Genomic DNA, 15,924 nt, shown 5'->3' with positions numbered 1-15,924 from the left:
CATAACTCTCTCAGCATAATAATTTAGTGATTGCCAAAATAATTATGACTCCCTTTAATACTTTTAAACACGACAAAATGAAAATTAATCCCAGAGAAAGCTTAAAGGAGACCAAAGTAAAAACAGACAGAAAAAAAGGCGGGGGAATTCAAATTATCCTTTAAAATGATTTGAACTCGATCCTCCCTCCTATTTTTCATCCTTTCAACCTCCGAATTCCACCCCATTTTCAGAGCTTTCAATCTCCAAATTCCGTCCAAAAAAACTTGCGATTCCGAACTGCATGAAATTGAAGGTCATGAAACCCTCACGCAGATCGAAGGGAAAATCCGAGGCCAAGAAGTACCTCAAGCCTGGAGCTCTGGCGCAATTGCGAGATGCCAAGCGCAGCACCAGATCTTCTTGTTTGGCCGCTGTCCATGAGACTCGAACTCGGGGCCTCAATAACCTCACTGATGCTGATCCACAAGAAGTAGAAATGATGCCCTGCTTCAGCAACAGGACTTTTGGCCCTGCTTTTACTCAGAGAAAAAAGTTGGTAGCGCAGAAAGATTTCCTTCTTGTCCCTGCCTCCCAACAAGAAATCACTGTAAGTGCACTTCACACAGAAGAAATCACTGGAAATAGGATGCTCACACAAGAAATCAGAGCAACTCCAATGCCGACTCAAGCAGAGGATCATAATACACTCTCCGACTTGCCTTTATTGGATACATTACCTTCGGATATATTGACTGTTCATTAATTAGTTATCTTCTGTACAGCGAATAGGTGGATAGATTCTGGCTTAGATGTGTTTACTTATTTAATTTTCCCCTTCTTTGCATGCGCACAGTTTTTGCACATCAGATCATATGATATGCACAAAAACAGTTGTTTTGGCACATCAGATCATATGATGTGCACAAAAACAATTGTTTTTGTCCAAAATTGAATCTTGTTAGCCTGTTTGATTATTGCGAGCAAAATACCTTATTTCTACTCTGTTTTGGGTTGTAAACAGTAACTCAAAATTTTCCCATAATCGAGTATTATCAAATACATTGTTTGATGCAGTGTGGTTTTGAAATTTGTAGATTCTCTTTCAGGTTTATTACTTATCAAGCTAACCACAATGTTGTGAAAATGTATTAATTTGAAACCCTCATTGTGTTGGGGATCTGTAATAGTTACTCACAGTTATATGTTTTTTCTCTGAAGAATTCATTTTGCAATTTGCTACTTATTTCTAAAACCCCAATCTGTTCAATGGAACTTGAAAGTGTAGATCTCTCAGGTCTAAAAGAGGAATGAGGGATAATAAAAATGGTCCTTGTTCATCATAATTTATCTTTGTGTAAAGGTTTTATAAACTTTAATACAAATCAATTTTTGAGATTGAATTATGTAGACTTTAATATTGTTCAAAGAATTGTTCAATTTTGAGATTTGATAATGTAATTTTTAATTTTTTTAAAAAGATCTGACAGATAATTAAAAAATTGTTTATGTTGCTTTGTCTTTTATGATATTTTTACTTTATCCATTCTTCAATGGTAATTCTGTAACGATTTAAAGGTCTACATATCCCTAATTTGTTGATCAATGGATGAACTGTTTCAGTATCCTATATGATAATTTTATTTTATTGTCATTAATTTATTTGCAGAAAGAATTATAGTTTCAGATTATGAACCAATTATTTGTTGTTTATAATTGACTATTATATGGTTGTTTAATAAAGTTTGTTATTTAATTTTTAGTAGTATAAGTGATTTTATGTGAATTTTCAACTAAGCATAAATGATTATTTAGAAAAAAAATTATTAATAGAATTTGTAATTTATGATTTCAACTATAAATGAAACCAACAATAGTCTTTAATCTCATAAAGGTAACAATAAAATATCCTTTTACACATTGGTAGATTTCAATTTTTCCTTTAGAATTAGGACCTCAAGTCTCAAAGATCCACGAATTCAAATCAAGGAGGTGTAGTTGGAATTGACTGAACTTGTAAATCAATGTGGGAGGTAAAAAAGTCACTTTTAAACATGTTGGCCCTATATAAGTTGGGGGGGTTTGTAGCATAAGGCAAGGGCAACAACCCTTGTTGGGGAATGGCTATCTAGCCCTAGAATGCACCAAGCATCAAATATAATGTATTTATAATATATAAAGGATAATGATGCCTTGGTGCATTCTAGGGGCTAGATAGCCGTTTCCCCCTTTTCGAGGGTTTAGTTGAGCAATAGTAACGATTTTTTTTTCATCCATCCTTGAATTGACAAGATTGTGCAAAAGAGACATCTAGGGTAGTTGCCAAGCCATCAAAGGTACCCATGTGCTCAATAAGGAGGATTTGTTGAAGTAGAAGTCCTTTTTTTATTTGTAGTAGCCATGACATATATTATGTTTTATTGATTAATAGCATTGATCACTAAGGTTTTCATAAAGATGCAAAATAATTATCATACAAATGCAAGGAATGCAAGGCATGCGTAAAACACTTCCAATACTAATATGAGAGGGAGACATGATGCAAAAATTTATTACAATCCTTATATAATTATAGAAAGAGAAATACATTCAACAACAAAATTAACACATAATAATGCAATATACCATAACATCAAATACATGTGGGGAAAACCCATTCAGGAGAAAAACCCCCTCTAAAAAGAATAACCCTTGTATTTCCAATAAACTAAAAGTAGATTACAATATAATAATGAGAAGCTCTTTATTAGGAGTCTTCAATCAAACGCCAAGATTTTGGAATCATTTCGGCAACATCACAATACATGCAAAAAGTTTCTCATATAAAATCATGAACAACTAACTCAAATGTATATTTTACATTGCATTGAGGAGAGAGCCAAAATGGATGTTGAGATACATGTCCCTTGAATCATATGGTTGGAAGAATTTCCTTGACATGTATAGTACTTGCATGAAAAGCATCATCATACACATGCAAGAAAATATGCCAATTCAAATGCCCCCCTTGCATGCAAAAGATACCCTCAACATGCAAAGTGATTTGCATGCATGCAAACCCCTTGCTTGCATATGTAACAACATCTAATAATATCTAGTTGTCATAGATTATGTAATAACTAGTTTTTACATTGTCATGAGTTGTTATATGTTAGTGTGTCATAAGATTCTATCATAAATTGTCATAAATTGACACATGACACCAACATCATTGCATAGTGTGGTTCACCAAGTGGATGCTTACACCCGCATGTATTGTTTGTGTGTCATTACAATCATCTCTAAGTGGAATGCCACTTCATCGATAGGTCCCTTTAAATTATATGATATTAGTAGGCAATCAAATAAATACAATAAGTAATTAATCAATAAATTAAATGCTAGGAGTTGCAAAGATTGAGACAACTTAATCCCAACAATAATCAACTAGCCACTCATTTGTATGATAATTTTTTAACCATTAACATACTAGTAAGACTTAACATTTTTATTAACACAAGATGTCTCATAAATGAGATACATGCCCAACAATATTTTATTTAAATAATATTTGGATCACAAAACTCATCAAATCCCCTAACTCAAAGGAGTTTTAAAGATGATTCAAAGCATATGTTTGTGAGTTCATCTAATAGTCTTTGTTGCACTTGCAAATTGATACACTATGCATCTTAGCACTAATTAATTAATGTTGTTTTATGCAAAAGCTTGTTATTTTACTACTTGTGACATGAATGATGAACATTTTATTAGCATGCTTATCCTCTTTGATTATTCTATGGTTTTACTACAATATAAGCACAAATATTGTTTGCTCAACTAAATCAACTTCAATGTCTCATTAATTTTAATATTATGTATGACGCATCTACCTTGATGTCCAACCATGTTGACTTCACTTTGCTCATTACAATTGGTTCTAGCAACTTCTATCAACCTACACAATTACCTATGAGTGACCAATGATCATCTCTCCCCCCTACTAGGCAAGAGGTCAAGTCCTTGTAATGAAAAATAAATCAAACAATTTGGTTTGCTCCTTATCAAAGCTAACAAGGAATTGAAGACCAAAACTATAAACATAGCAATTGCAACATCATGATGTTGAAATTGAAATGAAAAACTTCCACTCCTGTAGAAAACATTATTCAAACACTTTGCCATAAAGTTGAGAAAATGTTTAATTAGAGAAGGAAATTATCCTCTAATCTCCATTTTGACCCTTAGGTTTGTTAACCAGATAGATTTTGATGGACTTCTAGCTCATAAGATACTTCATGTTTGTTTTCAATGATATTGACTATTATGAGCCTTGTTTTACTATATGTTAGTATTAGTTTGGTGCATATGCTTTGTAAGCCAAATGCATACGCTTTGTAAATCATCTTGTTAGTTAGAATAAAGTATTTATCCCACATGCATGGGATGGTAGTAGTTGCCCTTGATAAAAAAATATGGATTGTCACAACTTTCCAAATGGAAGGCATATTGGATATTTCTAATTGGACTGTAAGCTCTATTTGGATGTTGCTTCTATAGGAGTTGAGAAAGTACAACACCACAGGAGCCTGAAGATCTTCTGCAAGCCGAATAACCTATTACAAGGAGAAGCAATGAAGCAAAATCTGAAGAACATACAAAACACAGAGAATATGCTCAAAAAGAGAGAGTCAATAGTCACAAAAATATGTAATGTGATTCTTATAATGAAAAGAAAGAACTCAACCTTTAATAGGTCAAGAAACCCTAAAAAGGGAAAACCTAGGTTTGCACATAATAATTAATTAAAATAATTAATTATATGCACCTAAAGTTAGCTTAAGTGTAAAAGAGATAAAGGGAACTTAAATAATTAAACAAAGAATGTTTAATTAATCAAGTAAATACTCGAATACTCTAACACCCCCCCTTAAGCTAGACTTAGGGAGAAGCTAAAACCTAGAACAGCTACTGAAAGCAATAAAGATGGGTCCCGGCAACAAGGCCTAATCAGGTACTCAAATACAATGAAATCTCTATGAAACGGAGACAAAGGAGAAAACCCAGTGGGAAAAAACTCCTCTCCAAAAAGAGATGGAAAAGAATATCACTGAAGCATGAAGACCCTGCAAACTTTGTCGAAGAATAAATACTGATCTGAAAAACATCCACTGAACTAGAACATGAACAGGTAGAGAAGACTGTAATCTGCATGAGTGCCCTCAAATGACACTACTCGAATCAGGAGGCAAACAAGGCAAAACAACTGAAATCGAAAATACAAATGGCATGATAAACCAAAGCCTTAAGAGCTGATCAATCGAACCACGGAAGCATTAGAACCAACAGGATAAACCTCCCCATAATGCGGAAGTGGGAGAGGGGTAGAAACACTAAAAAGGATAGCCAAAAACAACTGCATGACGAGGAACCAAGAACATCAAAGGTGCTAAGACACATCATCATGAGGCGAATGTCATAGAAGGAACACTCACTTGACAAAGGAAGATGGCAAACAAAGGCAAACATCAACCCCCTCATGGCACTTGATCAACAGTGCATGTACAACAAGACATAAGATATGCAAGATTCAAAGTAAACAATGCATGATGGCACTTTATCTCAATGCAATTGCATAATTACAAGCTACAATGATAAGAAGACTGGAAAAATAAACGAGAATCAAAACAAAGACACCCTACTCAAAAAAGAGATCCCAGGACCTGAAACAACCACGATATCCACCAGAGTGCTGAAAAGCAAAAAACTGAATAAAATATGCATGGAGCTGAATCTAGAAATAAAACCCATATTTCTGGAAAGTACACAACACAAGCTTTCCGAAAATATAAAGTTTTTGAAAAACGGAGTTCGGATGCTCATTCTACGTCTCTAGGAGTGCAAAAAAGAGACCTCACTTTGACTGTAAAAAAACATAGTCAAATAGCAAAATTGGAAAAAATTACCAACACCATGAGGTCGGCCTCGGAACCAGCTTTCCGACGCCTATTTGTTTTCGAAAAAACGACTCCGTATGCCCAAGATAGGGCCAAAAAACCAAACTCCCCCCTGAAAAAGCCAAAAAAGGGGGTCCGGTTGCCTGTTGGTGGTCCGCTAGCCAGGGAGCGGAGCTCCGGTGGTGGCCGGGTGGCGGCCCAGTGGTGGAGCGGTGGCCAGCCGGAAAACATGTTGGGCAGAGGCGGAGCCAGGCAACTGAGTGACGGGGGCCAGGGCTGAGTGCGACATGGCCGGTGGCGGGCTGGGCGGCGGGGAACAGGCAACGGCCGGCGGGAGCAGACAACGGCCGACGGGAGCGGACAACGGCCGGCGGGAGAAACAAAGGCGGTGGTCGGCGAGCTTGCAGCGGGCCGGAGGCCGGAGCGCAGGGGGCCGGAAAGTGCCGATGGTGCGAGGCCCGAGGCAGGGGCAACGTCCATGGGCTGGCCGTACTGACAGCGGCAGCACCTGCAACAAGGCAGGGGCCCCACGGTACCCTACGTACCGTGAGGGCCCCAAAAAACCTTTATTTTTTTCTCGATCTACGTGCCAAGGTCGTACGGCCTGGATCTGAGAAAAAAATGCTCCTAGAGGCTCAGGAACCAAAATAGGTCAAATTTTATATGACCATAATGGTTTTCGGGCCCTCTGAGCATGATGGTGAGGTCCGTTTAGGCCCAAAGTGCTTAGAAAAAAGCTCAAACCCTAGGTACATAAAAAATTCTTGAAACCCCAGATCTGCTTCCAAAGCAAAAATTCTCAAAACAAGAACAGGCAGCTGCAGATTTGAAGCTCTGATACCATATAGGAGTTGAGAAAATACAACACCACAGGAGCCTGAAGATCTTCTGCAAGCCGAATAACCTATTACAAGGAGAAGCAATGAAGCAAAATCTGAAGAACATACAAAACACAGAGAATATGCTCAAAAAGAGAGAGCTCAATATTCACAAAAATATGTAATGTGATTCTTACAATGAAAAGAAAGAACTCAACCTTTAATAGGTCAAGAAACCCTAAAAAGGGAAAACCTAGGTTTGCACATAATAATTAATTAAAATAATTAATTATATGCACCTAAAGTTAGCTTAAGTGTAAAAGAGATAAAGGGAACTTAAATAATTAAACAAAGAATGTTTAATTAATCAAGTAAATACCCAAATACTCTAACAGCTTCCTCAAAGTGGTAATGCAAATATAATGAATGCATCATGTTTCTCTTGTTTTTGTGTGTTCAATTTTCTCTATCTTGCAAGTACATTATAAGTAGTACCACAACTCTTTCTAGGGGTGTTTTTGCAAGCAACATTATCAATTTAGAGCCATTTATAATTGTCCACCATATGCTCTTACTTTTATCTAAAGGAATCTTGATGATTAGAAAGTAGTTATAGTTATCATTTCACTACATTTAATATTCAAGTTTTTGCTATTTTATTTCCTTACAAGAAGATTTTCCCTTTTAGGTTAGAAACCATGTTTTAGAGATTTTGTCTCCTTAAATGTTTTTGTGAATTGAAGAGTATTTTGTCTCCAATACTCAAGCCTCATAAAAGCTATATATAGTTGCAAGCTTCCATGTACTCATGGGTATATTAGAAGACCCCATACGATTTTTCATAGCTTAGCTCAAATTAAGCTTCAACAATTTAAATTTTGTGATGCATTAATACATAGTTAGCCTTGTTAAGTTACAAACAACATACCTCAGAGATGGGATAGTAGACTAAGGGTATAGTTTTATAGGGATGTCAAATTTGAGCCAAAATGAGAGAATTCAGATGCACAAACAAGTAGGGAGACTCAAACTCAAATAAGACATACACCTTCAATTAGGATAAAAATGGAAGCTAAATATCTTGATGTAAAAACATGACAAAATAAGAACATTGTATCTCCATTTGACCTTGTTCATGCGCTTTAATGTTTTTTATATTGGTAAAATTGTGTTTTGAAAGGGCTCAGACATTTGAAAAATAAATCAACTATTAGGCAAATGGAACAAGTACGATGATATATGAGATTAAAAGAACCCAACAAAATGAAATATGAAGACATATAATTTTAGCTTAGTTTTCATCCACAACCACTACAACAAATAACACTACGGTCCAACCTAGACAATGTCATATCCAATCATATTCAATCTCTCACCCTCCACTCTAATATGATATTGGTAAATCAATTTGGGAAGACATTTCTTTTTACAATAGTCCATGTAAAAATATCATTGAATTCCATAGAACAAGGTGAAGAGGGAGTGGATTTCTCCATGGAAGGTCCAACAAGGTACACAAAAGAACACTTCTATATCAAGATGGGGTAGACACACATTGGTCGACCACCATTATAAAATATTTCCTTTTTTCTATTTAAAGAGTAAAATTAGCAATTTAGCAACATCTCACTGATCTGTCTTACTTGATTAAGAGATCACCTCAAGTAAGCAATTATTATAAGTCCATATTGAATCTATGAGATGAAACTTAATCACATTAGAATGTTGAAGTTTTTCCAAAGTTGAAGGCCTAGGAGGTTGAATGATCAAAGAAGAGGGTGGTTCTTTAATGAGAGTTTAGGGAGAAATAGGGTTTGGGAATGGCATATCAGTAATAGGCTTGAGAGAACCATTCTCTTGAGAAGACTCATTATTTTGAGAGGCCAATCTCTTGAGAGTTAGAGGTATGGATAGTTAAGTGATCTTCACAAGCATTCTCCCACCATGACATATCACCCTTATGCTAGGAAAAAGAAAAATAACAACTAGGTGTTTGATAATGAACCATCATTTGAATTTGAAGGGGAGACCCTCATAGTCAGTAAGTTGACTCAAAGTTCTACTCCCAACCATCAAAAGTACATCCTCATGAAGTGGCTTGGAGATGTCAATGTCCACCAATATGTGAGAAAAAGTAGAGTGCCCCATGTAGGATGTTTTGTAATCAATCTTCAATAAATGTCCAATAGAGTTGCATGTGACCTCATAACATGAATCTTACCAAAATTGGAGGGGGTGATTCATAAGACAAACCCTAATATAGGTATGACATTAAGGGTTTTAGAGAGGGGGTTGAAGGAGGTAGAACAAGGTTTGATATGCTCTGATATTTAGTGGATGTATTATGATGTAATGTGGATGATTTTTGCTTGAAATTATCCAATTTGGTAGCATGTAAGTACTACAAATGTAAATTTATATTCTCCTTTGGATAAGCCCTCTTAAATAGACTTGTTGTGCCTCCACAGCTCACACCCCATTTTATCACTTTGAGAAAACGAGGGCCCCCTTTTTCTTACTTGGTCTTTCCTTTTTGCTTCCCCTTTGTTTCCTTGTTTTCCTTTTATTTTTCCCTTTCCTCCTTGCTTTCTTCTTTTCCTTTCTCTTTTTTCTTTATGGCCCTTTTTAGGCTTGCGGGGAACGGGGTTTGGAGATCCCCTTTCCAGTTTTGGAAGTCGAGACCTCGAATCCCCGATCATCACATTTTCCTTGTGCCTTACCTTCCCTTTCAGGGATCAAGGGTGTCCTCACCCCCAACCACCAACTTTCACTAGGGAAAGATCAGAGGTGGCAAGTGTCACCATCTTGATGATTGGTGCAGTCACCGGTTAGGAGGGACCTCAAAGAGATCAGTCCGGACCGGTCAGCAAGAGTAAACACAACGGAAACACAAGGATATGATGGAGGCAGTGCATAACTGAATGAATTAAATCATGAAAATTGATTACAAGCAACCGATAACATCTGGGATACAAGATTAGGCTCACTGGCTTGCTACAAACATGCTCAATTATAGAACAGGTCACAACCGAGACCTCAAAATTTTTTATCTAGCCTCGACTATGCTCTATATTTCCTTTGATCTACATTCTAATGCTCAATTATGATGATTTATACTATCCAAAGGGATCAGGTCGACCCAAAAGGATAAAATACCGAATAACAAGACCAAACGTGTAAAACCAACAAGGTCGGCCTTCACCAAAGAGATTCCTCAAGAAAATCCAAATGATGAAGTGTAGATCAAAGGGAAGGCCGACCACACGCCAAGGAACATCATAATCAATGCTCAGGGCTCTGCAAGCTATGCAAGGGATCCAATAGATTCACCAAAGCAAATAGGTCCAACCGGTTCCGGTGCCAGAAAACTGTCTCGAAAACCGGAATCAATAACTTGTCGGAAAATGATCCAAATGCTTCATGGTTTAGGAATAAGGAATATGATCAAGTCCTCAAGAAAAATCCAACTCCTCAAGATCCGATGAGCCAATGCCAAAAAATGCAGAATGAAATGCTGAAACTGTAAAACATAAAGAAAATATTTTTGGTTGATGCAAGATTGCCAAGAACCGGGGATGCTCCTGCATCAAACATCCGGGGTTGTTGAAAAAAAAGTGAGTCTCTCACTTTACTGGGGTCAGAGGAAAACCAAGGTGGTCTACCTCTGCCTGAGAAATCCAAGATGAGTCTTCAACTGGTCTGCCCTTCCACTTCACTAGATACTCCTTATACTGACTACTCTGGGTACTACGCCCAATCCTACTGTCCAAAATGTCTTCAATTTGATCGGGTTCCTTCTGGAGCAACTATCTCTCCAAGTCTGTAATATTGTTTTCACTAAATTCCAGTTCATGATACTAATGTAGATCTCCAATGTTGAATATAGATGAAATACTCAAACTATCTAGTAACTCCACTTCATTTGCATTTTTGGAACTCAACTTTCTCAAAATCTTGCAAGGTCCAAACTTCCTCATTTGTATCTTGTTATAGGTTCCAACTGGAAATCTCTCTTTTCTCAGAAACACCATCACTATATCGCCAACTTTAAATTCTTTATGTCTTCTTTTCTCATCTGCTTCCTCCTTATACTTGTTGTTCATGTCCTCCAAATGTTTCTTAACTTAAATATGCAAGGTTGTCATGTGGTCTGCAAAGTATTATGCTTCTGCACTTCTCTTATCTTCACTGCTGATATCTCTCAATTTTGATATACCTCTAGGGTGTGCTTCGGTAACAATCTCAAAAGGTGTCCTTCTGGTACTCTTGTTTACTGAATTATTGTAGGCAAACTCTTCTTATGCAAGAATCAAATCCCAACTTCCAATTTTGTCTCCAACTAAGCATCTTAACAAATTTCCTAAGCTCTGGTTAACTACCTTTGTCTGTCCATCAGTCTGTGGGTGAAAAGTAGAATTGAACTTCAAGACTCAAGACTGCTCCAATTGTTGTTCCACTTGCATCACAATCTACTTGAAATACTTTGTTGAAATCTGATAAATCTAACACGAGCTGATCAGTCACTTTCTGGTTCAGCAATTCAAAACTTTTATTTGCTTCGGTTTTCCACTTGAACTCCTTCCTATCTCCCCTCATTGTCTCAGTCATAGGGTTACAAACTGAACTGAAATTTCTGATAAACTTCCGGTAGAAACTAGTCAATCCATGAAATGATGTTACCTCTCCAATGCTTTCCGGTTTAGGCCATTCAACAATTTCTTTTACTTTCTCAAGGCCCATCTTCAAACCATCCTCAGATATCACAAATCCCAAATAGACTAACTCTTCCTTATGAAAGTACACTTCTTAAGGTTTATCAACAACTTTTCTTCTCTCAACCTCTGCAAAACTTGTCTTAAATGCAACAAATACTCCTCTTTTGTCTTACTGAAAATCAGAATTTCATCCAAATATACAATAACAAACTTACTCAAGAATTTATTCAATACCTCATTCATCAACCTCATGAAAGTACTCATTGTATTAGTTAACCCGAAAGGCATCACCAACTATTCATACAATCCTTCATTTGTCTTGAATGTTGTCTTCCACTCATCTCCTTCTCTAATCCTGATATGATGATATCCACTCTTCAAGTCTATCTTTGTGAAGTATTTCACTCCACTCAAACAATCCATTATGTCATTAATCCTAGGCAAAGGAAATCGATATTTAACTGTGATCTTGTTTATTACTCTGGAATCGGTACACATCCTCCATTCTCCATTCTTCTAAGGTGCTAATACCGTTGGTACTGCACAAGGTCTCAAACTTTCTCTGATCAAACCTTTCTTCAACAATTCCTGCACTTGTCTATTCAGTTCTTCATTCTTTGTCGGTGTCATCCAATGTGCAGCTTTGTTAGGCAAACTAGCTCCGGGAACCAAGTCCATGCAATGGCTAATACTTCTCACAGGTGGTAATCCATCAGGGACATTATTTGAAATGATGTCTTCATACTCTGACAGTAACTACTTTATCTCTTCCGGTTCTTCTTCTTCATGCTCTGGATTCTCAGTCTTCTTAGGAACTAAGGCAAAACACACATTCTCATGTCTCATCCCATTCAGGATTTTCCTTCCATCCACCAAACAGATTCTAACACTTGTACATACTTCATTCTTCAAAGGCTCCTCCAAGGGAAACAAGGTTTGCTTCATCCCATTGGCCACAATAGTGTATATATTCTTTCTCCCATCATGTATTGCATGTCTATCAAATTGCCAATGTCTACCCAACAAAATATGACAAATATCCATAGGCATAATATCACACAAGACTTCATCATGATAATTCCCAATTTTTAATTTCACCAAACATTGCTCACTTACTAACAACTTATGATCATCCTGAATCCATGCTATCTGATAAGGCTTAGGGTGTTTCAATCTTTCCAAATTAAACTTAGTCACCATCTCTTCTGAAACAAGGTTATCTGAACTACCGCTATCAAAACAACATTACAACACCTACCGAATACCTTACATCTGGTCTTGAACAAATTCCTCCTTTGCAAGGGCTCCTCATCTCCTCCAGTATGACACAAAGCTCTCCTCATCATCAACAGTTCTCCATCTTCTATTTCGTTAGCTAATCCGATGGGGCTTTCTTCCACCACTATTGTTCTTCCGGTGCTCTCCACCTTCTTACACTTGAAAGCACAATGTCCTTCTCCTCCACACTTAAATCAAGTTCCTCTTAAAACTCTTGTCTTGTCTTCTGTCATCTTTTCCGAAATTCTCATTACAGTAACTATCAAGTTCTCTTCTCCGGTAGAAATTTCTATCATCCTTCTGGTATGAACGACCATCTTTGCTTATTTCCTTTTCCTTGTTCTAATCTGTACAGGTTCCTCTACCTCTGATATATCCTCTTCCTCCTTCAAATATTCCTCCGGAAAACCTTCCACCTCTACCTCACTGTCTCTACTCATGTCTTTTGTTCAGCTTCTCTTCCACTTTCAGGGCATACTAGTAAGCTTCTTCAACACTCTGCAATTTGATCAAATTGAGTTTATCTTGTATAAACATCCGCAATCCATTCAAATATATTACAATTTGTTCAACCTCATCATCAACATGTCTGAATCTTACATTCAACTTGTAGAATGCTCCGGTATACTCCTTTACACTAATTTCCTTCTGCTTCAAATTCTGCAACTTCCAGAACAGATTCACTTGATAATCAGCTGGCATAAATTTTGATTTTAACTTAGCAACCATCCGATCCCATGTTTTGATCTTCTCTTTACCTCTTCTTTGTCTATCAACCTGCAAATGCTCCCACCAAAGAGATGCATGACCTTTCAACTAGGTGCAGCCATATTTCACCTTCCTTTCCTCTGCGGTATTCTCAAAATTAAAACATTTCTCCATCTCCGAGATCCAATCCATCAATTCATCTGAATCCAAACTTCCATCATAATCTGGTTGGGTAAAATGTGGTTTAGTGTTTTCCCTACTCAAAAACCTTACGAACCTTTCTTCATCTGGATCAATCGCTGGTGGATTTGCTACTTGTTCTGCCAAGGCTTCTTCTCCTTGATCTTCACTCACATATTCAATTTGTCGGCCTCTTCTCTAGGTTGTCTCAACGACTTCCAATGGGGCTGCAATTCCTCACAACATTTCCATCACAATAGGATTTGCATTACCACATGCTCCACCATTCCTATTTCCTCTTCGTGCCATCTTTACACCAGTCCTCTACAGCTGCAAGTTGGATCCACAGTCCACCACCCTACAACAAAATTCTCAGGACAATGCAATCTCCATAACAAAATATTGCTCTGATACCACTTGGTGCAGTCACCGGTTAGGAGGAACCTCAAAGAGATCAATCTGGACCAGTCAGCAAGAGTAAACACAATGGAAACACAAGGATATGATGGAAGCAGTGCATAACTGAATGAATTAAATCATGAAAAGTGATTACAAGCAACCGACAACATTCGGGATACAAGATTAAGTTCACTAGCCTACTACAAACATGCTCAATTACAGAACAGGTCACAACCGAGACCTCAAAACTTTTGATCTAGCTTCTATGCTTTATATTTCCTCCGATCTACATTATAATGCTCAATTACAATGATTTATACGATCCAAGGGGATCCAGTTGGCCCAAAAGGATCAAGTCTTGAAGAACAAGACCAAACGTTTAAAACCAACAAGGTCGGCCTCTGCCAAAGAGATTCCTCCAAAAAATCCAAAGGATGAAGTCTAGATCAAAGGGAAGGTTGGCCACTCACCAAGGAACATCAAAATCAATGCTTAGGGTTCTGCAAGCTGCAGAAGGGATCCAATAGATTCACCCAAGCAAATAGGTCCAACCGGTTCCGGTGCCAAAAAACTATCTCGAAAATCGGAATGAATAACTTGTCGGAAAATGATCCAAATTCTCCATGGTTTAGGAATAAGGAAGATGATCAAGTCCTCAAGAAAAATCCAACTCCTTAAGATCAAGTGAGCCAATGCCAGAAAATGCCTAACGAAATGCTAAAACTGCAAAACAAAAAGCAAAACAAAAAGGAAATATTTTTGGTTGATGCAAGATTCCCAAGAACCAGGGATGCTCCTGCATCAGTGACACTTAACACCCCCAACCTCCAACCCCCAATGGGTCCACCTACCATCCCTCACATTTGATGTTTCCCTTTTGGCCTATATAAACCTAATTTCGACTTGTTTCGCCTTATTTGGCGAACCATCTTAAGCAATTTCTAAGGCATTTTTTGCTAACTAGTAGGTTTTTGGGATTTTGGTGCTAGCATTTGATGGTGTTGCTCATTATTCTCTTTATTCGGGTAGGGTTTTTATTCTCCTCCCTTGATCTCTTGTTGTTGTTTTGTTTCTTTATTTCCTCTTAGTTGTTGTGTTAGGGTTTTGATCTTGATCTTATAGGGTCTCTACTTTTTTACTCATGGTCGAACCCCTGTCCTTCCATTGCTTGGTTGAGTTAGTGTTCAAGTCATTTTTTTTGTCTTTGCCCTACTAGTTCACTTGAGCAATGCATGCCTTTGGCCTTGCAACATTATTTTTTCCTCAATTAGTTTGTTGTATCTACTAAATAAGTTGGGTTTTTCCCTACATCTACTGTCCTAGTCCAAATTTGATTAATTTATGTGTATCTAGTAAATATTCGAACAATCCATTGCGATTTGTGGCTAAGTATAATAATGCCCTAATTGAGGATCAGGGATCACAATACCCCAACCCCCAAACATTTTGAGACTTAGTGCCTTGTCATAGATCTCGTAGGGATTGGAGATGTTCCATCCCTAATACCCATTTTAGGGTTGGGGATGAAAAAGCCTTGACCCACAAAGCTTGTAACAAACAATGATCCATTAATAAGTGGTGGGGATCAAGGATATCACTATCCCTAACCCCCCAATAATACCCAACATATCAAGGATCTAGGGAATTGTTACCCTCGACCCCCCATAGGTTTCAAATGCACTTTCGATATGGGGATCGACGGTGTTGTCACCGTCAACCCCCGAAATATCCAAAGTTTGAAGATAAAACTAAGGCATGAAATTCATATTAGTTTTAGTATTTTGGTTGCTTTTTTTAATCAGTTCTATTGATTCCAATAAGGTGGTTTCACCAAGTAATTTAGTTGTTTTTTCATAACTCAATAAAGCTCCTAATTTGAACTGTTTTGAATGTAGAGTTAGTGATGTCTCA

The 15,924-nt window shown here is 37.3% G+C and overlaps 1 protein-coding gene across 1 annotated transcript; it reads left to right on the top strand.

Moving 5' to 3' along the window:
* Window positions 1-298: 298 nt before the first annotated feature.
* On the top strand, window positions 299-745 carry LOC131076176 (uncharacterized). Its single transcript, XM_058013226.2, has one exon. It carries the CDS (start codon window positions 299-301, stop codon window positions 743-745), a length of 447 nt encoding a protein of 148 aa, XP_057869209.2.
* The last annotated feature ends 15,179 nt before the right edge of the window (window positions 746-15,924 follow it).

The sequence above is a fragment of the Cryptomeria japonica genome, chromosome 3 (genome assembly GCF_030272615.1).
Source record: "Cryptomeria japonica chromosome 3, Sugi_1.0, whole genome shotgun sequence".
NCBI classification, from domain to species: Eukaryota; Viridiplantae; Streptophyta; class Pinopsida; order Cupressales; family Cupressaceae; genus Cryptomeria; species Cryptomeria japonica.
This window is presented reverse-complemented; position numbering and strand designations above follow the sequence as displayed.